At 34.9% G+C, this 24,110-nt stretch overlaps 1 protein-coding gene across 3 annotated transcripts in view; it reads left to right on the top strand.

The window, feature by feature from the left end:
* Nucleotides 1–24,110, top strand: part of GALNT13 (polypeptide N-acetylgalactosaminyltransferase 13) — a 515,536-nt gene that overhangs the window by 460,122 nt on the left and 31,304 nt on the right. For all 3 annotated transcript variants that reach the window (XM_036254031.1, XM_036254029.1, XM_036254030.1), the window contains exons 10-11: nt 1,950–2,089; nt 14,896–14,994. In XM_036254031.1, coding sequence (XP_036109924.1) covers nt 1,950–2,089; nt 14,896–14,994 — 239 coding nt within the window. The remainder of the gene's footprint in view (nt 1–1,949; nt 2,090–14,895; nt 14,995–24,110) is intronic.

The raw sequence follows: 24,110 nt of genomic DNA on the forward strand, positions 1-24,110 counted from the left end.
AGGATGTCAACTTCCACTAGCAAATTCCCAGTACACGTTTATTAGGCTGGCTTGTTCTCATAGCCATTCCTGAGGCAATCATGATGATGGATTGGATGTAAGGTTGAAAAATGGAATGTTCTGATGGTCTTGGGTGTTACTCAGAATTTGACCTGAGCGATAGCAGCATGAAACCACAACAGCGAAACTGACTGTTGAACCAAATCCTCTGAAGCTACAGTACCCTTTTCTCCCTGGGCCCAAAAACATCTCTTTCTATGACTTTGAAGACTATCATTTAAGTGATTTCAGTTGTCATAGCACATAACACAAAGAGATAATCTTTTAGCCCTACCTAGCATGGCTCAGTTGGCTGAGCATTGTCCCACACACTGAGCTCTGGTCGATTTCTGGATGCCCAGGTTATGAGCTCCATCTCTAGCAGGGGATTTGCCACGAGGCAGCAGATTGATATTTCTCTTTCTCTCTTTGTCCCTTCTTCTCTCTTTCAAATCAATAAAAATATATTTTTTTTAAAATAGATATTTTAATGATCTATTTCATAAATGTTTGTTTTCAAAACTTTTTTTTTTTTTTTTTAAGGTTAAACTCCAGAACATAGACTCTGGATAAAATTATTTTGATAGCAATTATTTATCTGTTTAAAATGCTCAGAGACCTCGTTGTTTTCTCTCCAAACACCAGCTAGAAAAGTCAGTATTTTCTAAAAGGAAATGGTTTGACCCGTAAGCACCACCAGAATGCTTTCTCAGAACACAAGGACAGTTCATTTTGTGAAACAAAAATCCTGAAGGGGCAGTGAAAGGAGGGTGAAGTTAGCAGGCGATGAGTTTCAAGAGTGTTCCTGCTTTTGAGTCTAGTAAACCAAATAATGGCATTAGTTGCAGACATTTCAGGTTGTCTAAACAGTTCTTTCGTATTTTACAGAATTATTGATGGGCTTTACCGCTTGGTTGGAATAGAATATAGTAAATGCTGGGCCATTTGTTCCAAGCTAAAGTCTATTTGCTTACTGGTCTTAAAGAAACCTGTTAAATAGAGACCTTCAAAATAATCTTAGACATAATTGTAATATTATCAGTTATTTAGTCATTTTGGTCAAATGTCATTTTTAATATTGATGATGAGCAAATCATGTCACTGTCATTTTATATAAAGATTAGGGGCACTATTTTTATTTCTCAACTAGAAAGACTTCCCCTATTATCTTCAATGGAAATATTAATTTGAATTTCATATATTCTGTTATAATATGTAGTAAAGCTAAGTATTTAATATACACCTTGAGTATATTTTATTTGTTTGTTAGTTTCTTTATGCTTATTTATTTTCTGACTTATCCAAGGATTTCAAATGGCTTATATTAACTCTAAAAATAAAACAAGAAAGCAACCAATAAAGAAAAAATAGGGTCTATGGTAAGCCTAGATAGAATAAAAGTTCAAGAAGAAGGGAAAGTTAGAACATATATATGCCGTACATTGTTGAAGATCATATTTATATAGTAAAAATCTCATGGAATCTGCAGATGGTGAAAAAATGACACTGTAGGGAAATCTGAGTATTAATAAAGGCATTGGAGCTGTTGAAATTTTATTGAAGAAAAACAACCACATTATCACACAGCTCAGTTAAGCTTTGATTGCAAGATGCTAAATTAATAGCAATTTACACTTAGTTGATTAATTATTCAATCTATGAAGTACAAGTACTTGGTGATAAATATTTGCATTTGAAAAGTCATAACCAATGGGAAAACTATTTTTTATGTCAATTTAATGTACTAATTGGATGTTAGTAAGAAAATCAGTGTAGTAGCAGCTGCACATGCAATTGCATTTGATGAAATCATAATTGTAGAGAAAAAACTGATCACAAATTAAACAGAGTGAAACAGTGCTGAACCTAAAATAGCACAAACTGATTTGTGTTTCTCTGAAAAATTCCAGGTGTTGTCAAAGTGGATTATGGAGATGTGTCAGTCAGAAAAACACTAAGAGAAAATCTGAAGTGTAAGCCTTTTTCTTGGTACCTTGAGAACATCTATCCGGACTCCCAGATCCCAAGACGTTATTACTCACTTGGTGAGGTATGAATTATTTATTTTGGTTAAGTTATAAATATATTTTGAAAATAGAGCAATTTCTAAGGAGTTCAGTATTTTTTTTATGTTATGAATGAAATGTTTTACGAATATTTAAATAGATCTATTTTAAATGGCTTCTTATATGTTTCAAGGTCTTTGTCATTGGGATTTGTAAAAGTATGGGGATAGTTTAAGACTTAATAAATAATAATTTATTTTTTCTTCACCAATAGCTCCAAAACATTTTGATCCTATGGACCTTACACTTATTTTTTTTGTTTGTTTGTTTTTAATTAAACATTTAATTTTTTTAAATTAAATTTATTGGGTTGATATTGGTTAATAAGATTATATAGGTTTCAAGTAAATCTTACACTCTTAAAATTGATTGTAAACACTAAAGATGTTTTATGTTTTGTAAATATTAAATAACTGAATATTTATCATATTGAAACTAAAACTGATAACCTTAAAACCTATTTATTAATTCATTAAGATAATGTAATAATTTATTACATGCTAATACAAGTAAGTTTCTTTAAAAAGAATACATATTTTTAATTAATTTATTCGTTTTAATTTATCTTTATTGTTGAAAGTATTACAGATGTCCCCACCTTTTCTCCCCATTGATCCCCTCCACCCTGCTCCTGCCTACCACCAGTCTTCAACAAACTATTTTCTGTGTCCATGGGTTATACATATAAATTCTTTGGTTAGTCTTTTCCAATCCCCAAAGCAAAATCAAATGGTAAGAATAGCATTAGTTATAGTTGTATAAGCTTCATTAATGTCTGGCCTAATAGAAGGTAGCTGAGTCCTTAGTCCTTGTCTTGGTATTCAGTCTACTATAATATCACATACCATGTAGTCTCTGGACGACTCCTTGTACATTCATGAGAAGTGAGAGTGAAAACTGCAGGTAATATTTTGGTATTATTATTAAAATCGTACTGACTTTTTGGACCCACTAAGAACCATTATTTTTCAAAATATATAAAATCTTTATTTTATATATAATATATTTATGTATATTATATATATTGGCTTCATCATAACTATATAAACACATATTCATAATATATATTTAATTGCTCAAAATAAGAATGATTGCTTTAGTAATTATATCCTCCTTATTGGTAATTTCCACCTTAATGGGGATTAGGTTTGGAAATTTAAACCAAATTAATATTGATTGTAACTAAACCATTTCAACAGTAATCATATAAGGCATTTGGAAAATAATTATTAATTTTGTTCTTTACTTGAAATTGCCATTTTTATAGGTCATAATGTTAGGATATCTGAAAATTTATAGAATTTGACCTATTTTTTTTTTTTTTTTGGTTTACTTGCAAAAAAAATCTATAACTTTATCCACTCTGCAATATATACATATAATTTACTTGTGACTAACTAGAAAATAGTTAAAGGGAAAAAAAGACTCAAACTGAATGGGCCTTAGCTGGATTGTTATAAAAGGTTGTTTTTTTTGTGCCACATCTGTGTACTATTTGACAAATCGCCACCTCATTAGCCATTAGCCATCTAAATTTCTCTCTAGAGAATCTTTCAGTTTGCACATATTTAACGTTAATATGAGTAACGTAATACAATGATTTGTATGTAATAACACTGAATGTACCACTTTCTGAGTGTAACTTCAGTCATTTATTAGTCCTATGCCTCCGTGTTTTATTTACTTTTTTTGTTTGTTTTTATTAGGGGGGGGGTGCACTGCAATTATTTTCAAATATGTAATATCCCGTGTTGGCACCATTGTCACAGGGATTTATTTTCAATACATGAAATAAATGAGTGTGCCTTTATACTCAAACAGTGTTTGCATGCTAGTTATTATAATCTGGTTCTACTAGAGATCCTCAGTAAAATAGCAAATACTCTCATTTCTTTACTGAAAAGTTTGTTTGAACAATCATGAGCCTGCCTGCACCCTTAGAAAAAGTGAGTTTTTTTTATTCTTGTAGTAGAGTATTTCTCCCATTGTAGTCAATGGACCCAGCTGACAAGAAAACATTGATTAATTTTTTTTAAAGGAGATTTGACCAGGGCATATAACATGACAGATGTGAGTAAAGAGGACATTTTGGGAATTCTCTGAGGCCACCTGGTGACCCCAGAGAAAGATGCAGGGCTCTGAAATGGGACCTAGATGTTTACTTCCATGTTAAAATCCAATTTTATGCTTTCCTGCACTACATCAAGGAAACCTAATTAATTGACTTCCTGAAAAAGTAAAAATAGAGCATTGTGTGATCAAATTTCTTTGTACAACCTGCTTATTTTGAATTAGTTTTCTTCTGCAATGGATCAGGTGACCATATTTTAATTTATAGAAATAGTCTGAAAAACTTTTAAACAGTGAGATTGTGCCTTTCTGGATTTTTTTTAAACATATCCAGAAGAGGCAGTATTAAAAAAATCCCAAGCCTTGGAATCAAGCAGAGGAGGGTTTCAATTCTGACCTCACAGTTTTCAACTTGAATGACGCTAGGTGTCCTCTCTGGTACTGGTCAGCAGCATGAAGATAATCAGACAGGGTTATAGTGATGATTGAGGACACAGAGCATCTAGCACCGTGCCTGGCCAGAAGTAGTAGCACCACCAGTATAGTTATAATTATCATTGATACCATTTATTGATTTCTTATTATGTCAAATGTTATTCTAAATGCTTTATTTCAATTATATAATTTAAAATGATAACCACATGACTTAGGTTTTGTTATTATCCCCTATTTAATATGTAAACTGACATGTAGAAAATGTATGAGGTTGACCTATGGGTCATAGAACTAGCTAACTGCTGAAGTCAGAATTCAAATGTGTGAATTTAGTCTGACACTAAAGATCACATTTTCTTATAACTAGAAGGAGAAAATAGATTATATTAATTATATGTTATTTATTCAAAAGGCTTTTATTAAATAAGGGCTGGAGCTGGAACCTATTTATATGCTAAGGATGCAAAATCAAATAAGGAAAGACCTTTATTCTGAAGCCATTCTAGATAGGCAAATGGCAAGAGAAAATCAAGAAACTCAGTAGAAATAAAAGTATATAGGCATGCTATGAACTGCTGTTGAAAAATCCAACAAATTAAAAATCTATAACATAAGTTTTGAATTTTCTGGGATATTAAGGTATGGTAGTTTTCCACTTTAAAACCAGTCTTAAAGAGAAGCAACCCAGCAACTGTTTCCATGGAAACAAAAGGACAAATTCACTGAGCACTACTTTTCAATTCAATTTTGCATAGTCACGTATACATAATTTAAGAGAGACATTTTGATAATGAGTTTGGGGTGAACTGTTAATGGAAAACAGTTATTAACTTAAAGCTTTTTTATTTCTTACTGTTTATTATTAACCATTATTAAAAGAATGTAAAAAGGTGTTTTCCTTATTTATGGAGGTGCTGTCAAATAGAACCTCAAAATGATAGCACATGTCCAAGGTACTTATCAAGACAACAAAATTATATCATTGTAGGGTATTCATAGGTACTCTTCAGTTTCAAATAAATTGTTAAGATTTAACAATTTACAGTTTTCTTAAGTTTTAATATTTCTCAAAGCATATATATTTAATATTATACTGGTATACTGGTGAATATGAACATTTCCCAGCATTTTATTTTAAACTTTCCTAGTTTAACTAGAAGCTAGAGGCAAAAATGGTGTTCAGCTTCTCATTATATATTGTCATCAAAATAATCATCAGCAGAATTATTATCAGGTGGTTATATCTTAATTTCTTATATTTTCATTTTACTCAGGTAATTGAAATATTACTTTACCCAGCTCATGAATTTCATGTAATTTCCAATAGGAAGTTAAAAGCTGTGCAATTGCTTTGAACTAAAACCTTTAAGTAGCTTAATGAAGCATGTGCCTTTTAGACTCAGTAAGCAGATCATAATGGAATAAGGAAGTCAAGCTCTTTGCAGCATTACATTCTCTCTTAAGTAGCCCTTTAGCTTTTGTAGATTTAGCATGCCAGGTCCTGATTTTGTAAATATAAAGGCTAATTCAAGTTTAAGATTGAAAAATGGCATTCTAACACAGTAATCTCTCACCGCAGATTTTTGGCCTATGGCAGGCCAGCATTTGAGGAAAAAAATGTATTATGAGCGAAAAAGAACACAGGTGTATCAGAGGGGAGGAGGAAGGAGGAGAGCATTTCTGCAGCCAAGTGACTTAACTGTCGGTGCTTAAAATTGGCAGTTGCAGTGTTGCTTAGACACTGTTTAGACATTAGTCTGCATTTTATATTACCCACTGGACCTCAGGATTTCTTTTTCTTAATTTTTTAAATTAATTAATTTATTTTTGTCACAGATGTTTCTCCCCCCCCCCCCACTGATTCCCGTCCCTCCCCACCCTGTCCCCAGAGTTGTTGTCCATGTCCATTGTTCATGCATATATGCACGTAAGTTCTGTGGTTTATCTCTCCCCCTCAACACCCTCTTCTGGAGATTGTCAGTCTGTACTCTACTTCCACGTCTCTGGGACTACCCCATTCCTCAGGCTGTTATGTTCACTATATTCCACAAATAAGTGAGATCATATGATACTTGTCTTTCTCTGTTTGGCTTGTTTCACTTAGGATAATACTTTCCAGGTCCCTCCATGTCATCTCAAAGGATAAGAGATCTTTCTTTCTTACAGCTGCATAGTACTCCATTGTGTATATGTACCACTGCTTTTTTATCCATTTGTCTACTGATGGACATTTGGGCTGTTTCCAGATCTTAGCTATTGTAAATAGTGCTGCTACAAACATGGGGGTACATATATTATTTCTGATTGGTGTTTCAGTTCTTAGGGTATATTCCTAAAAGTGGGATCACGTGGTCAAATAGCCATTCAATTTTTAATATTTTGGTAACACCATATTGTTTTCCATAGTGGCTGCACCAGTCTGCTTTCCCACCAGCAGTGTACTAGAGCTCAGGACTTCTTTTTACTGTTATATCCTTTAACATATTGCAACTAGTTAAGGTGTTGACACATATTGGTACTGTATCCTTAAATATTGTTAAAGAGCACATTTAAGTTACTAAAAATAGACATCTATGAAGCTGCCTGGCTGCAGGGATTCAGGGGATAATACATTACTGCCAGACACAGAAGCTAAAGGCTTTGAGTTTTACCCTCTGTTGGTAATCAGATCAATCTATTTATAGATTCACAGTCTTCTTGACCTTTTAAAAGGATAACCAGTAAGAAAGCCACATTGTAGCAGACTTACACAAATGGGGGCATTCTCTCTGTTGGTGACGAATTTTCATGCCAGGGTAACTGAATATGCAGATGTGCAGAGTATGTTACTGTTCATTAGATGTTAACCTTAAAGAATGTTGGGCTGATTGACTCACCTGGGAACAAAATGAGTGAATTTATTACCTAAAAACTTTTTTTAATTCACATTGCTGATAATTAGGCTAAAACTAATTCTAATTTAATTGCTCAAACTTGTACTGGCACAAACAATTGCAGCAAACTATTTGCAAGTGAGGCCTGTACTGAGTTCTCCCAGGATTCATGGTTTTTGTGTTTGTTATTCACCAAAATAAATGGAATTGTTCAATTTCTCATGTTCTTTACTTTCTTTTTGGTGGAATAGAGTTAAGATATTACATATTCCGAATTTTTACATTTCAGTCATTAATCAGCACATTCTAAACCAAAGTCAGCTTGGATTTGTTAAGCACATATATTTTGCACACATCCTTCTTATTTATTCACAATTTGGTAAAGAAAAAAATGTAGTTAAATACATACTCATTACAGCGATTATAATATGGAAACATTAATATTTAATTCTGGAACTTACTGCAAATGTGCCTATCCTCTTTACAAAGTAAAGAGAAATCAAATGAGGTTGACATGTAAAATAACAACCATGAGGAACATAAGGTGAAATTGAAGGATAAGCAAGTATTGGAGTAATTAAAGCAAAAAGAATGAGTTTAAGTTTAGACTCTTATCTTTAGAATGGATTTTGCATATTAGTTTTGAAATGTGAAGATTTGCAAGATTGGAGTTCTCACTGTTGCTTACTATTAAAATCCAGCAGAGGGAGCAGAAGCTGATGAGTAGAAAAACTGAGAAAAAGGCTTGCTAACATAAAGTCAAAATTTTTTTTCAGATCTAAGAACTACCAGTGTGCTATACTTACACTGATACAAGTCACAGAACAGACTCTGTAAGGACTTTCTAACATAAAGTTCATCAGTGGTTGCCTAGAATTTTCTTAATGGCATGACCAAGTGATTGGTATTGTCAGGTACCAGTGACATGCTCAGGGTCTTTCCGAAAATTTCACTTCTATGCCTAAACAGCATTTTTTTTTTAACTGAGGTCCCAGGATGTTCTTAGAAAGGTATTGATTTTAAAAAATCACACAGGGTTACTTTCAATCTGAGTATCCTTTGCATCCCAAAGATAAGATGTAGAGTTTGAACTTTCTTGAATGCCAATATCTTATCATTTGCATTACAATTTCCTTTTTGAGGATAATCAGTACATACTAGTGACAATTTTTATATTTTGAGGAAAGTGTACAACTTCCCATAGTGTTGAGCTCAGTAATTTGAGAATAATCTGATATAAACCAACCTGTCTTCTATATGTGCATTGATTTTTTTTAACTTGAATATCATAGGCCTAGCAACAAACTTTTCATATATTGTCTGTATCCCTAAAATGTATTCCTTCTATTTAAAAAAATTTTTTTTTTCCTTTATTGATTTTAGAGAGAGAAGAAGTAAGAGGAAGAGAGAGATAGAAACATTGATGAGAGAGAACATCAATTGGTTGCCTCCTGCATGCCCCCCACTGGGGATCAGGCCCACAACCTGGGCATGTGCCCTGACCGGAAATCAAACCAGTGACCTCTTGGTGCATGGGCTGAAACTCAACCACAGAGCCATATTGTCTGGCCCCTCCTAATTTTTTAAAGATTGGTACTGATACCCCTGGTTCCCTAACACTCTATGCCCCATCCTGTTTGCACCTAATGTCATCCTGGCTGTTGCCAGAAATCATTCACATGACCTCAGCACAGTAGTGTGGTACTCAATGTGGAAAAATCTTTACTTCTACTCTTCTAGATGTGGTTCCAATCTGATCCTAGCCAGCTTTCATATGTCATGTTCCAAGTGTCTTCATTATTGTCTGGATTACCTGTTGCTATCTTTATTTCTGGTCAACTAGAATTCGATCCTTCTTTGATCTTTCCAGGCCCCCTTTCTGATGACTTCTGCTGGCTTCTATGGATGTCAGGGTTGGGCAATTCCTAAACTCATTAAAATAACTTTCAATTCCTTATTCAGGCAAATTAGTTAATGTCACTGTATGTTAATGTTTTCATTTGTAAAGTGGTAGTAACAGGTTGGTTATAAATATTAAATGAGTTATTATACATAAGTGCTTAGAATAACACATGGCACATACAATTATATAATTGCTCATTATTATTGCCATGGTGGTGGTGGTATTGGTGGAGGTAGTCTTCTCCCCTTTCCCGTTCTGACAGCTGACCTAAACCACTGACTTCTGCCTATTCCTAATCTCCCAGATCCTATGTCCAGCCAGCCTCACCAGACTTGATCCGAGTTCCTGTATTGTACCCTCTGAGCACCTGCTACATCCTAAGGGGCAATATTACTTGTCCAGAAACTACCAAACCACTCTGTAGAAAAGCTAGAGTCTGTCAAAAATGTAACAGGCTTTTTTTCTTGCAGTCCCCAAAATGAATCTATTCTGGAATTCTGAAAAAGTAGTGGCAGTAGTGACATAGTGCTTGCATGTGCTTGAATCCCCAATGGAAACAGAAGCATCCCGGAGAGCAAACCCAAAAATTGATGGACAGTGCTGACAACAAAATTAGGTGACAAGGTATTCTCTCAAATCCCCAAAATACAAGCTGTCAATTTTATGGCACTACAATATGGTACTACAATCTCCACAGCAGGAAGCAAACAGGAGCAATGGGGAGAATGAAGGAAATGAGACCAGAAAAACACCCAAATTATGAATAAATACTCATGAGAAATTGATTCAGGGCAATTGGATAACAGTTAAAACTGGAAGAGGTGTTTTTATAAATCTAATTTGTAAGTCAGTGAAAAGTCTCCTTTCTAGTGTCTGCAGTCTGAACACTGTGACCGGTGAATTCTTAAAACTCAGTAGCTGAAGTTTCTCCTCAGGAGAATGTGAGGGAATAAAGTCCAAACTGAGGAGGTAGGGACAATGGGGACAAAAGAAATGGAAGCTCCAAATAAAAATAGAAAAGATGAACAGAGCTTGGGCATCTCAAAAAATAAATTTTTTTCAAGTTTTCAAAAAGTATCGGAACAGGAGATTGAGACTTGTGAATTTAGAAATGTTCTCCTGTGTAAACATTTCTTCCATGGACAGCTGGAACATTTACCCTTAAACCCCCGCACTGGGTACTAACGGAATCGGCTTTGTATGAAAACCCCTTTGACTTTCCACCAGCATTCAGTGAATAAAATGATTCACAAAATGGAATCTTCCAGCTACCATATACCCCATTGTGTTCTCTTGATACGAGGGGTCTCTACACTAATTATACATTCGAATCAGCTGGGAGCTTGAAATTGCATTCTTGTCCTACTTCAGACTATCTGTGTAAACATCTATGAGGGTGAGGTCAATCAAAATATTCTAAAAGCTTTCCAAGTGAATCTTTTGGGCAGTCCAGTCGGGAACCCCTGAAAACAAGTTACTTCAAAGGGAGTGTAATTGGAATGTCAGCATTTATCATCAAAACGCTATATACCTTGCTCCAGAATGGTAGTTGCCAAACTTTGCTGAATATTAAAATCACCTGAAGAAATTGAAAACAAAAACAAAAACCTGATGGCCAGGTTATATATACCCTATACCAATTACATGGGAGTGTTTAGGCATGGGAATAGTTTTAAGATGCCAGGTGATTCCAAAGGAAGGAAGGAAGGAAGGAAGGAAGGAAGGAAGGAAGGAAGGAAGGAAGGAAGGAAGGAAGGAAGGAAGGAAGGGAGGGAGGGAGGGAGGGAGGGAGGGAGGGAGGGAGGGAGGGAGGAAGGAAGAGAGGGAGAGAGGGAAGGAGGGAGGGAAGGAGGGAGGGAAGAGAGGGAGAGAGAGAGAGAGAGAGAGAGAGAGAGAGATAGAAAGGATCTCCTGATAAAATCTTCCCTCTTAAAAGATAAGAAGAATTGACTTCAGGAAAAAAAAAGAATATAATAAGAATAAATACAATAAAGTATAGAATAATATCTCTATGAACAATACAAACACAGCAAAATATGGTGCTCATAAGGCACAGGAAAAGTGTAACCTAAAATTTCAAAACAAGGTAAAAGAAATTTTATAATGATAAAATATGGAAAAGAACACTAAAAACCAAATTTATGAAGAAAAAAAAAACCTCTGAAATGGTGAAAAGAATGAAAAGTTGAAGAATAAAACAGTTTTAAAATGAAGGCTAAACTTGAAGAACATATGAGTCAACAATCTCAGGAGAAAATGCCGTACGAGTTTTAGAAGGGGAAAAGGATGGCTTTATAAATAAAAAAGAAAAAGAAAACTATTCAGTAGAAAATGATGTATATAGAACATAAGCAACAAGATCCAAAATAAAAGAATTTTCTAGTATGAAAAATCAAAGCAATAAAACAAACTTAGCATTAATAACTATAATTCAAGGAAACTTTCTTGAAAACAAAATTGAAACTCCATGTTAAAAAGGAATACCACATGTCTGAAGAGTGACCCAGGATGGACAATATTAAGATATAATAGTATATAACTCTATTGTACTTTAAAGAAAAGAAAAAAAAACAAAAATAAAAACAGTCAGTTTGGCATTCAGGCAAACAGACATTTGTAAGAATTAGGGTAAGAAAACCAGATTATCATCAGGTTTTTAGAAAACAGCTATTTATGTTGGTAGCAAATAGGCTAATGTTTGAAGGTACTCCAGGACACATGTGAGCCAAGGATTTCAGATCTGCCAAATGGGATTTTAAATATAAAGGCCACAGATATATTTTAGCAAAGTATACAAAACTCAGAATATTGTTCCCAGTCAATGGAAACATCATTTGCCCTTTACTCCAGTCAAAACTTCGGAACACTTCTTGGTGACTCTCTTTCTCTCATAGATCATATTCAATTTAATTGCAAGTCCTACTTGGTTCTACCTTAAGAACATGCCAAATTTGACCTACTCTCTCCTATCCACCTCCATTATTGTCCTACTTGTCCAAGCAACCACCGTCTCTGGCTGGAGGAACTGCAATAGCCCCCTCCTTTGTTTTCCTGCTTAGACTTCTCCATCTAATCTGTTCTCCAGAGTAAGCTATTAACCAGTCACTGTTCTCCTCAAAAACCTTTGTTTTTTTGTTGTTGTTTTTTTCACATTATTTAGTCTTGGATACCTCTCTAATCTTCCCCTCGCTCACTGTACCCTGGCTACATTTCTCTGGTTTCTCAGCTGCAGAGCCATCTGTGTGCTGTTCTCCTAGTCTGGAATATTCTTCCATAGATGGAAATATGGCCGCTTTCTGACTTCAATAAGGCGTCTTTTCAAGTAACATTTTCTCAAAGTGGCCTTTCCTGGACCACCCCCCCCCATCTAAAATAATTCCCCTATCACCCAGCTGGTGTGGCTCAGTGGATTCAGCCTTGTCCCATGCACCAAGAGGTCACTGATTCGATTCCCGGTCAGGGCACATGATCGATCCCCAGTAGGGGGCGTGCAGGAGGCAGCCAGTCAATGTTTCTCTCTCTCTCTCTCCCTTCCTCTCTCTCCCTCCCACTCTATCTGTACAAAAAAAATGGAAAAATATCCTCGGGTGAGGATAAAACAACAACAACAACAACATATTTTTAAAAATTAAAAGAAAATAAAATAGTTCCCCCACCATTACTTTCTCTACCCTTACGGTACTTTATATTTCTTTGTAGGACTTTTTGATCTTCTGACATATTACAAATGTACTTGTGTACTGTGCTGTTCCCCTTCTACATGTATGCTCCATCATGGAAGGGACTGTGTTTACTTTGTTCACTCAGTGAGATGTTTATTCCTCTAAGTGTTCTAGTATTACATCAGTCTATACTTTTTACAATGATAAGTCATAATAATAATTTTATTGTTTCTTAAGAAGTACACCTTTTTTATGAGAAGTTAATAAAAAACCCGATGTAAGGGATTTAAAAATGATTCAACTTATATGTTATATATTAATCAGACTATGTAAAACATAGGCAGCAGGTTTACTACATCCTCTATCGATTGTTACCTTCCTCAATCCTGTGCAGCTACAGATTCTGGAAAAGCTTTAGCCTTACTCAGTTGGCTCATTCTCCTCCAGTGCCTGAACCAACTGCAATCAGACGGAGAGTACATTTTAGCCCTAAGCCCATCAGTGTGGGACTTGGACATAATTTTGCTTCTTGAAGCTTATATCCTTTCCCTCTAATAGCCACGGTGTGTTCTGTCCTTACTAATGGGTGGCCACTCAGATTTCTTGATGAAAGCATCTGGAACCTGCTCTCAATCTCAACCCACTGGAACAGGCTCAATTGCTCAAAGTGTGAATTCCAGTCCCCACTGTTCTCAGCTACCAACTGGGGCCTTAATACAAATCACATCATTTTCTCCAATTCCAGGAAATTGACCATGACATTCTGCACCATACAAAAAAGTGAATTGTATACATCTAATCCATCTCCTATATAAGTTTTTAAACTTATTCATTTGCCAATATGAATAAATATGTACCTAAAGCACAGATAACTAAATAGACATATCCAAATAATGCATAAGTGAACAGTACAATATGCGTATTGAAATAAGAATCAGAGACAAGAACTTTTTGGAAGGAGAGTGGACAAGTATGATAAATACATATTTGAGGTTGGAACCAAGGAAAAAAATTGAAAACGTTTCATATATTAGAAAGGTTTTTCTTCTTTTCTTGCATTCATTTGTACATGATTTAGTAACTTTAGCATTTTTAAACGCAGTGACTGGCTTTGATAATTAAATTTGGCTCAAATATGTATTAAATTTATGTTAATTATGGGACTAATGTAGTGTTTGATTGTAAACTAAGAATCTGATGTTTGAAGTTACCAATTTAATCTTGCATTTGAGTGGATTTTTAATATGAAATCACCATTTAGCTTTGTAATAGGTTTTCTTAGGATCACTGCTTTCATCAAGGTTGGGATTAGGAATGACAAAAGATGCATGAATATGTTGTAGTTACAGAAATAATGCAATTAATCTTTATTAATATGTAAAGTGAATCATCTAATAATAAAGCAATCTATAAAAACACAAATTTGAATAGTTAACCAATTTGTTTCTATTTCTTTGCATATGGTACTATGGAAAGTTTAAGAATTGACTATGGTCATTTGAGTGGAATTTGGAAACTGTCCTAATTTTTAAAGGATTTTGGGAAGAACTCCTAATTTGTAACATGTGAGGTTTCCTTCTTCTCTGACACTATACTGTAAACAAGTAGTGCCTCTTGATTAGACACCAATGACAACACCACGGGCTATCAAGTTTACTTCAGTAGGAGTTTAGAAACCCAAAGGGATCTGAGAATGGACACAGAAAAAGAAAAATTCATATTTAAAGCAACGTGTTCTTCTTAGAGAAATTTCCTTACAAATATGATTCCTTTTGTTATCAATATATAATATGATTTTCTGACTTGCATCTCTATCTGACTTGTGCTTTTGTGTGTGTTTCCTTTAGATAAGAAATGTTGAGACTAATCAATGTTTAGACAACATGGGCCGCAAGGAAAATGAAAAAGTGGGCATATTCAACTGTCATGGGATGGGAGGCAATCAGGTAAACTCTGTGTTTTGTTTTTGTTTTTTTAAATCAACTTCATATCTGGAGGATGAATATATTGTTGTGAAACTGTCAAATTAGATAATTTCTTACAAGTCAATTGCAATAAAGACTTTGTTTAGCAAACTAATAGACATTCAAATTGAGAACTAATTAGGCTATTTTATTGTCCCAAGTTTCTTTAGAAAGCACCACAGAATTAAATTAAAAGGGCAACGCTTTCAATGAGTCTACAGTAATGAGGACAGCCAAGTGTTACAGACCCATTTCATCTTACCATATATGAGCAAATGAGGACAAAGTGTATAATATCAAAATCTCAGGGATTCATAAGTGAAGTGAAAAAAGAAACAATTAGTTAAAACCTCATACCTACAGATATCATAATGTCTCTACATTATCAATTTAATGACAAGATAGAAATTAAAACCAATATTTTTCATCTACGTGAATACTTATTCATGTCTGCAAATACATGTAGAAGAATGTTTACTGGAGACCTTTGTGGTTATAATGCAAACAATGAAAACAACTAAATATTTACCAAGAGGGAATATTTAATAAATCATGGTATATTCATAGTACAGAATATTACATAGCTACCAAAATGAGAGAAGACTATATGTCATCAAAAATTGAAAAGAGGGTGCCCTCGCCGACTTCGCTCAGCAATTGAAGCATTGGCTTGGGGACCAGAGAGTCCCGGGTTTGGTTCCCGCCAGGTCATATACCAAAAAAAAATTGAAAAGAGGGTAAAAAATTCAAAGCACAAATTATTTTGAATGATCTCATTTATGAAAAACATATGTGAACATTTTTCTCTATGGCATACAGTAGAACCTCAATATGACAGACTAATGTGGGCGAGGGTGTATCTGTTAAAGCCGAAAGTCCACTATATAAATAAATTATATAATATATATAAGTGATATAATAAAGTAGTTTTTCCAAATGCATATGTTAAAAAAATTAATAAATTAGTTTACCTGTATTTACTTAGATAGACACATTGTATAATTAAAGGTAACTATATATGAAAAATTTAATTGCACAGAAAATTGTTTTATATGTATTAAAGTAATTTTAAATTTATACTGAATAGGTCTAGTAAATGCTGCATTTACCAGTCACCCTGAGTGAACAAATGCACATGGCTGGGCTTGGTGCATGTAGGAACATCGGCCGCAGGCATTAACATTGCTGCAGAGCCTAGCCAGTGTGGCTCACTGGTTGAGTGTCGACCCATGCACCAAGAGGTCACCAGTTCGATTCCAGGTCCAGGCACATGCCCAGGTTGTGGGCTAAATTCCCAGTGGTGGGGCATGCAGGAGGTGGCCAATCGATGTTCTTTCTCATCGATGTTTCTATCTCTCCCTCTTCCTTCCTGTTTCTCGAAAATCAATAAAGAAAAAATAATTTTTTTTAAATTGCTGCAGCAAGTCACACCACACAACAGAACCAATTACTGTGTGGGATGTGGTGTGATAACATGCTAATCATTTGCCAAACATTGTTTAGGTGTGGTGACTCTTAGATATAAATATGTAGACTATAGTTGTAGATGTGTAATATTTATTTATGTCAGCGAAATTACTAGTGTTTTTCCCAACATATGGCTTATTCACTAAAATTTGTTAGAAATAACTGAATTAATAACAAAAAATAACCTGTTAATTTAATTATAAAAATATATTGGTTAAAAGCATTTTAAAATTAACAGGGTGTTAATTTTCACATATGACATATGTACCAGAAATTTTATCCTTTAAATCTGAAGTCTGTTATATTGAAGTCTGCAAAATCTAGGGTTTACTGCACTGTATCTGTAATATCTATATTTATATAGAACACTATATAATCTATTAGATATGTATAGAAATCTATCTGGAATATAGATTACCTATATAATCTATTAGATATGTATAGAAATCTATCTGGAATATAGATTACCTATATAATCTATTAGATATGTATAGAAATCTATCTGGAATATAGATTACCTCTGGTGAGAAGATTGAATTGGAATAGGAAATTTTACTTTCTACCCCACATTTTTTTGTATATATGTATTACTTCTATAATTAAACAAAAATGGAGAAAAATGAACTGTTGAGAATAAAAAAAAATCATCTTACAGCATTCGTCTGGCCTGGGTAACTTATAATAAGTTATATAAAATTTTTGAGCTTTAATATTTTATCTATCCAGTGAATACAAGATTTTCCACATTTTTTTCCTGTAAAGATTAGTAAAATTTGAGAAACAACTAATGCTAGCCTGTCATATACTAGACATTCAGTACAATTGGTCTATTGCCATTAATCATTTTCTTTACTTATTGTTTTTGTTTATGTTCGTAATTATTTCTCTTTATATTTCTATAAGAAAATAAAATGTTCATTTAGAGACTGAGGCCAGATCAATGCACAGCACTTCCTCTCATGTTGTTAAGCTTAATAAAATAAACTGCCTCTCCAGTTGCTCTAACAAATATATATTATGAAAAACTAACCCATTATATAAAACCCTATTATGATTTATACTTATTTTAGAACTAAATATTTCTAGGATCTTTAATAGTAGGGGCATGTTTAAATTGCAGACATACTTGAAAAAAAGAACTGATTTTAGGATTTTATTCTCAGAGCTACCTTCTTTGTGTTTTTTTTTTTTATTGCTATTCTTTTATGTTACCATGGAAGCAGCATCTATTTTTATGGTTATTTAGTGTTGAATTCTTAAAAGTAGCCTCAATCCATAAAATATTCAAATTTCTCTCTCCTGTTTTTACACAAAAGTCATAACACATGTTAACATTGTTTTTCAGCATTTCCACTCACATTTCTAAAGAAGGTTCTTTATCTTTGTTGACAATTATACCTTAAACATATTTCCTTGCACAAGAGTTCTGGTAGTTATTTCTTTCTTTCTTTTTTTAAGTTCTGGAGATATCAAGAATAAACTAACTACTTCTCAGTAGTTGTTGGATATATTTTTCTTAAACACTTATATATCCAGCATATTTTCCTCTCTGTATGCCTAGCACGTGGCACCGGGCTTGGGATATAATTGGTACCTAATAAAAACTAGTCACATAAACAGATCAAAGAATGCATTAAAATTTTTGTGGCAGGAATACTGGAGAAAACAAGATAGAAAGTGGAGAATTATTATTACATTCAACACAGTCATCTTGAGGTGCTCTTTTAAAAATCTTAATAAAAGTCTCCTATCTAAAATAACAAAGATAAAATTAGCTGGTCTACTCCTATCTGTTCTTGCAGTGTTCTTTTACTAGCAAGTGATATAATGATGATCATTAAACATTTTCAGAAGGATGAAAATAAAAAGGAATTTAATTAAACTTGAACACATATTTTTACATGTGAAAGAACTTAACATTTACTGGTAGATAATGTGTTATTAGAAGTTATGGGATTGTGTTCTCTATATTTCTGAAAAGATGACATAGGTTCCTGGAAGCATTTCTATATCCCCTACAATGTTAATGACTCAGATTTATATCTTCATCTCTGAGCTCTAGAATCTATTGCCAATTAATTATTGGCAATCTCTGCAGGCATCTCAATCTCAACTGTTTTCAGATGTACTCATTTTCTCCCCTTTCACGTAATCATCCAAAATTGAAACCTAACACACACTTCACTTTTGAAGTTTGACTGGTCACCAAACCCTGGTATTTCTATGAAAGTGATGTCCCTTGACTCCTACCTTGAAGTTCCTTCACAGTGAGAGCCCCTATCTTTATCCTGGTTTATATTATCTTTCACCTGTGTGCTCAAAACATCTCATTATTTCCATATGTCTTACAGAATTTCATTCATACATCTCATACATTTTACATTACAATTAAAATTTGAGTAACATCTTCAACAATTCTCCACTGTCCAAAAAATAAAGTAAAAAAGTCTTTAGTTATGATATACCAAGCCCTTTATAAGTGTATTATCTTCTGGCTTTCCAGCATAGTCTTCCTTGATATTCTACTAATTCCTTGTGTTCTAGACAGATGTCTGATAATTTTCCATTCTCTGCATGTTCTGTGCATTTTCATATCTCTACGGTTCACCAATACTGTTCTAATTGCACTATTGGTGACATATTGCTCCACTCACTAAGACATCCTCACTGTTTAAAACCCAAATAAATTAACTTCTCTTTTTTTTGCTACCTATTGGCTTGTAACTTTAAACATTTTCTTTTCTTTATTGATTTTAGAGAGAGAAGAAGGGAGAGGGAGAGAGAACATTGATTGATTGCCTCCTCCATGCTGCCCACAGGGGATTTGGCCCACAATCTGGGCATGTGCCCTCACCTGGAATTGAACTGGCAACCTGTTGGTGCATGGGTCAATGCTCAACCACTGGCCAAATAGCTAGTAACTTCTTAACCTACACAGGATACATCATTATTAGTGGACAAATTATAATTTATTCCATTAATCCCTTATTGTGTAACACACTGTATTATTTATGAACTTTCATTGTTATAGATAAGGCTCATCAATACCCTTACAGCTACAGCATTTGTATTAACTTCTTCAGAAATAATGTCTAGAAGTAAATTGATAGATCAAAAGTTATGCAACAGGATAAGTCTTTTAGTATATAGTGACAAATTGTCATTTTGAATGTTTTACCAATTTAATAGGACCAGTAGCTAAAAGAGCAAGAGGCCCTCTGATAAACATTTAATAGGCAGTACCCCCTTTGACTCTCGCCACCACCTATGAAGTGTATAGTTTTTATCCTAATTTTACTCCTGAGTCCCATGGAAACCCTGAGGAAACCGTAAGATCATTGAAGTGGTAAAACCGGCTGGCTCTATGCAAATTCATATTCGCTGTGTTTGTAGGGTTTCCAACCACACTCTCCCAGGACTATGATCACAGGGGCCAAATCTGCCTGGGAAATGTATTGTATTTGTTTTTCATCTTTGCCAGTTCAGTTTGGGAGAAGCATTTTATTTTATTTAAAATCATATTTCTAACACTGTCAGTGCACTTAAGTACTTTTAAATTTTACATTAATACTTTGTGAATTTCTGAGTCATGTCTTTGCTTATATTTTCCTTGGGTGGTCAAAAAGATTCTTATTTTCTCTTATCTACTTATGAAAATACTTTACTAAGTAAAATTATTACCTACTGACATATTGCAGATATTTTTCTGACTTGACATTTTGCTTGTAGCATGTTTTCACATACAGACTTTGAAACAGTTTATGTTATTCCAATCATTGCTGGCCATTATTTTTATCTCTTTTTGATGCAGAAATACCATTCCTTTTAATGAGATGTTTTTAAATGACATTTACATAATCTTAAAGGAGCCAATACAAAAATTGGCAAATAGGCAGCAGCTTTTATACTGTGGTTGGGGTCAATCCTCACAGTTAGCAAGCCTGAGAATCAATACTACCCACAAAAGAGCAAACAGCAATAAAGACTCAACTAAGGAGATTGAAAATAGTGGTGGAGTGAATGGAAGCTACACAGACCATCTCCCAGGACCAAACTGGAATTACAACGAAAATAAAGACAAACCGTCAGGAAAAGGCAACCGAAAAGCAACTTGGAGGACCACATAATCAGGGACACTGACTCAATCCTGGTAGGCTTGTGAAGACGCGAGAGGGGGCCGGGAGCCGGCGGTCCACAGCGGCCTGGGCTGGTAGCTGCGGGAGCTGCAACCTCGGCTGGGAGTTGCGCCCTTGGCTGGGAGCTGCCGAAGCCTCAGCCAGGAGCAAGGCCTTAGCTGGGGGTGGCATCCTTAGCTGGGAGCGGCGCCCTAAGGTTAAAGTCCCAAGTGGCTCCACAGCACAGAGCCGCCAGGACAGAGGCTAAAATAGCAGCTGCCACTCACCTTGGGCTCTGGCAGGGGGAGGGCAGACTGGACTGGAGCTGTGTGGGGACACTAGGGATTTGGAGGGCGCTCAGAGCTTTTGCTGAGTTGCAGCCATGCAGGACTGTGGTCATCTTACTCCTTCCCAGGGCCCTGGGGAGAGGCAAAACTGCCTCTCCCTCAGAGATTCAACCCCACAGATGGCCATCGAAATGCTAATTGAGGCCCATTAACAACCAGCATCTGCCCCACGCTTGGAAAATCCTCTTACACTGAGCACCTGAGGGAGTTTTTCATTCAACTCTAAAACCAAAGTTCTTCAGGTGACCACTACTAATAACTTCCAGGCAAAAAAGCTAGAGGACAACTACCATTCCCTGGGCTAGCAACTCTAACCAGGAAAGTAAGACTTGACAGTAGTGTTTAATGTGGGTATTCCCTGCCTCATCCAAACCCAGGAGAGGGAGCCACAAACAGCAAAACACCAACACCCACAGGGAAAATTTGGCAGGCTCCAAAGCCACTGTGATAGCCAAAATGGTGAAACACAGAAACAAAAGCCAAATGAAAGAACAAGAGACCTCTACTAAAGATGAGATAAATGAGGTGCAGTTAAGCAAGTTAATAGAACTAGAATATAGAGCCATGATCTTGAGGAAGCTCAACAGCATGTGTAAGAACATGAGCACCATGAGTAAAGACATAGAAATGTTGAAAATCAACCATTACACCAAGAAGAAATGAACAATGACATATCAGAAATAAAAAACACATTGGAAAGTCTAAATAACAGAGTAGAGGAAGCTGAGGACCGGACCAGTGAATTAGAAGATAGGGTAGAAAAAAAATTAACCAATCAGGAAACCAAAAGGAAAAAAAAAATAATTCAAAAACAGGAAAACAGCTTAAGAGAACTGTGGGACAACTGGAAACATAGTAACACTCGCATCATAGGAATTCTCGAAGAAGAAGATAATGAGCAAGGGTTAGAGAATATATTCAAAGAAATAATGACAGAAAACTTCCCTAATTTGGTGAAGGAAGAAGGCATTCAAGTTCAAGAAGCACAGAGAGCCCCAAGTAAGAAGAACCCAAACAGGCCCACACCAAGACACATAGTAATCAAACTGCTAAAAATTAAAGACAAAGAGAGAATCCTAAAAGCAGCAAGAGATAAGCAACAGGTTACCTACAAAGAAACCCCCATAAGGATCTCAGCTGACTTCTCAACAGAAACACTACAGGACAGAAGGGAATGGCATGAGGTGGTCAAGGTCATGAAAAACAAGGATCTGAATCCAAGACTACGCAGCAAGGCTATCATTCAATATAGAAGGTCAAATAAAGAGCTTCCCAGACAAAAAACAGGCTAAGTGAATACATTAGCACCAAACCAACACTGCAAGAAATGTTAAAAGGACTGCTGTAATTAGCAGGAGAAATAGGAGGAAAAATAGAACTGCACTAAATAAAAATGGCAATAAATAAGTACATATCAATAGTCACCTTAAATGTAAATGAATTGAATGCTCCCAAAAAAAGACACAAAGTAGCTGACTGGATAATAAAGCATGACCCATCTATGTGTTGTTTACCAGAGACCCACCTCACAACAAAAGACTCACATAGGTTGAAAGTGAAGGGATGGGAAAAAAATCTTTCAAGCAAACGGAAATGAAAAATAAGCTGGGGTAGCAATACTCATATCTGATAAAATAGATTTCAAAATGAAGGCCATAACTAGAGACAAAGAAGGCCACTACACAATATTGAAAGGATCTATTCAACAGGAAGATATAACCTTGATAAACATATATACAACCAATATAGGAGCACCAAAATATATTAAAAATATCCTGCAGGACTTCAAAGGAGAAATTGATAGCAATACAATCATAGCAGGGGACTTCAACACCCTACTGACATCACTGGATAGATCCTCTAGATAAAAAATTAGCAAGGAAACAGAGACTCTAAATGAAGCACTAGACCAAATGGATTTAATAGATATCGACAGAGAATTACACCCAAAAACTATAGAATTCACATTCTTCTCAAATGCACATGGGACATTCTCAAAGATAGACCACATGTTAGGACACAGACTAAGTCTCTTCAAGTTCAAGAAGACTGAAATCATATCAAGCACCTTCTCAGATCACAATGGCATGAAACTAGAAATAAATTACAACAAAAACATGCAAAGACATTTGAACACACGGAAGCTAAATAGCATGTTATTAAACAATGAATGGGTTATTGAGGATTTCAAGGAAAAAATAAAAACTTCCTGGAAACCAATGAAAATGAAGACACAACAACACAAAATCTATGGGATGCAGCGAAAGCAGTTCTGAGAGGGAAGTTCATAGCACTACAGGCCTACCTCAAAAAACAAGAAAAATCTCTAATAGACTATCTAACCTCACAACTTAAAGAACTAGAGGGCAAAAAAAAGAAAACCCCCGAGCAAGTAGAAGGAAGGAAACAGTAAAGATCAGAGCAGAAATGAATGACATAGAGTCCAAAAAAAAAAAAAAAAAAAGCAATTCAAAGGATCAATGAAACAAAGAGCTGGTTTTTCGAAAAGATAAACAAGATTGATGGACCCTTTGCTAGACTCACCAAAAAACAAAGACAGAGAACCCAAACACACAAAATCAGAAATGAATGAGGAAAAGTAACAACTGACACCACAGAAATACAAAAGATCATTAATAACTACTATGAACAATTATATGGCAAGAAATTCGACAATCTAAGCGAAATGGAGAAATTTCTAGAAACACAGAACTATCACCCATTCTCCTCAAACTATTTCATAAAATTCAGGAAAAAGGAAGACTTCCAAACTCTTTTTATGAAGCCAGCGTAATTCTAATTCCAAAACTAGAAAAAGACACTACAAAGAAAGAAAACTACAGGCCAATATTCCTGATGAACATAGATGCCAAAATCCTGAACAAAATACTAGCAAATCGGATCCAGCAATACATCAAAAAAATTATTCACCATGACCAAGTGGGATTCATCACAGGGCTGCAAGGCTGGTTCAATATTCGCAAATCAATAAATGTGATACACCACATAAATAAAATGAAGAATAAAAACCACATGATCATATCAATAGATACCAAAAAAGCCTATGACAAAATCCAGCATCTATTTCTGATAAAAACACTCAACAATTTTGGAATAGAGGGATCAAGCCTTGACATAGTAAAGGCCATATATGAAAAACCTACAGCCA

This window comes from Molossus molossus, unplaced genomic scaffold (genome assembly GCF_014108415.1).
Source record: "Molossus molossus isolate mMolMol1 unplaced genomic scaffold, mMolMol1.p scaffold_m16_p_11, whole genome shotgun sequence".
NCBI lineage: Eukaryota > Metazoa > Chordata > Mammalia > Chiroptera > Molossidae > Molossus > Molossus molossus.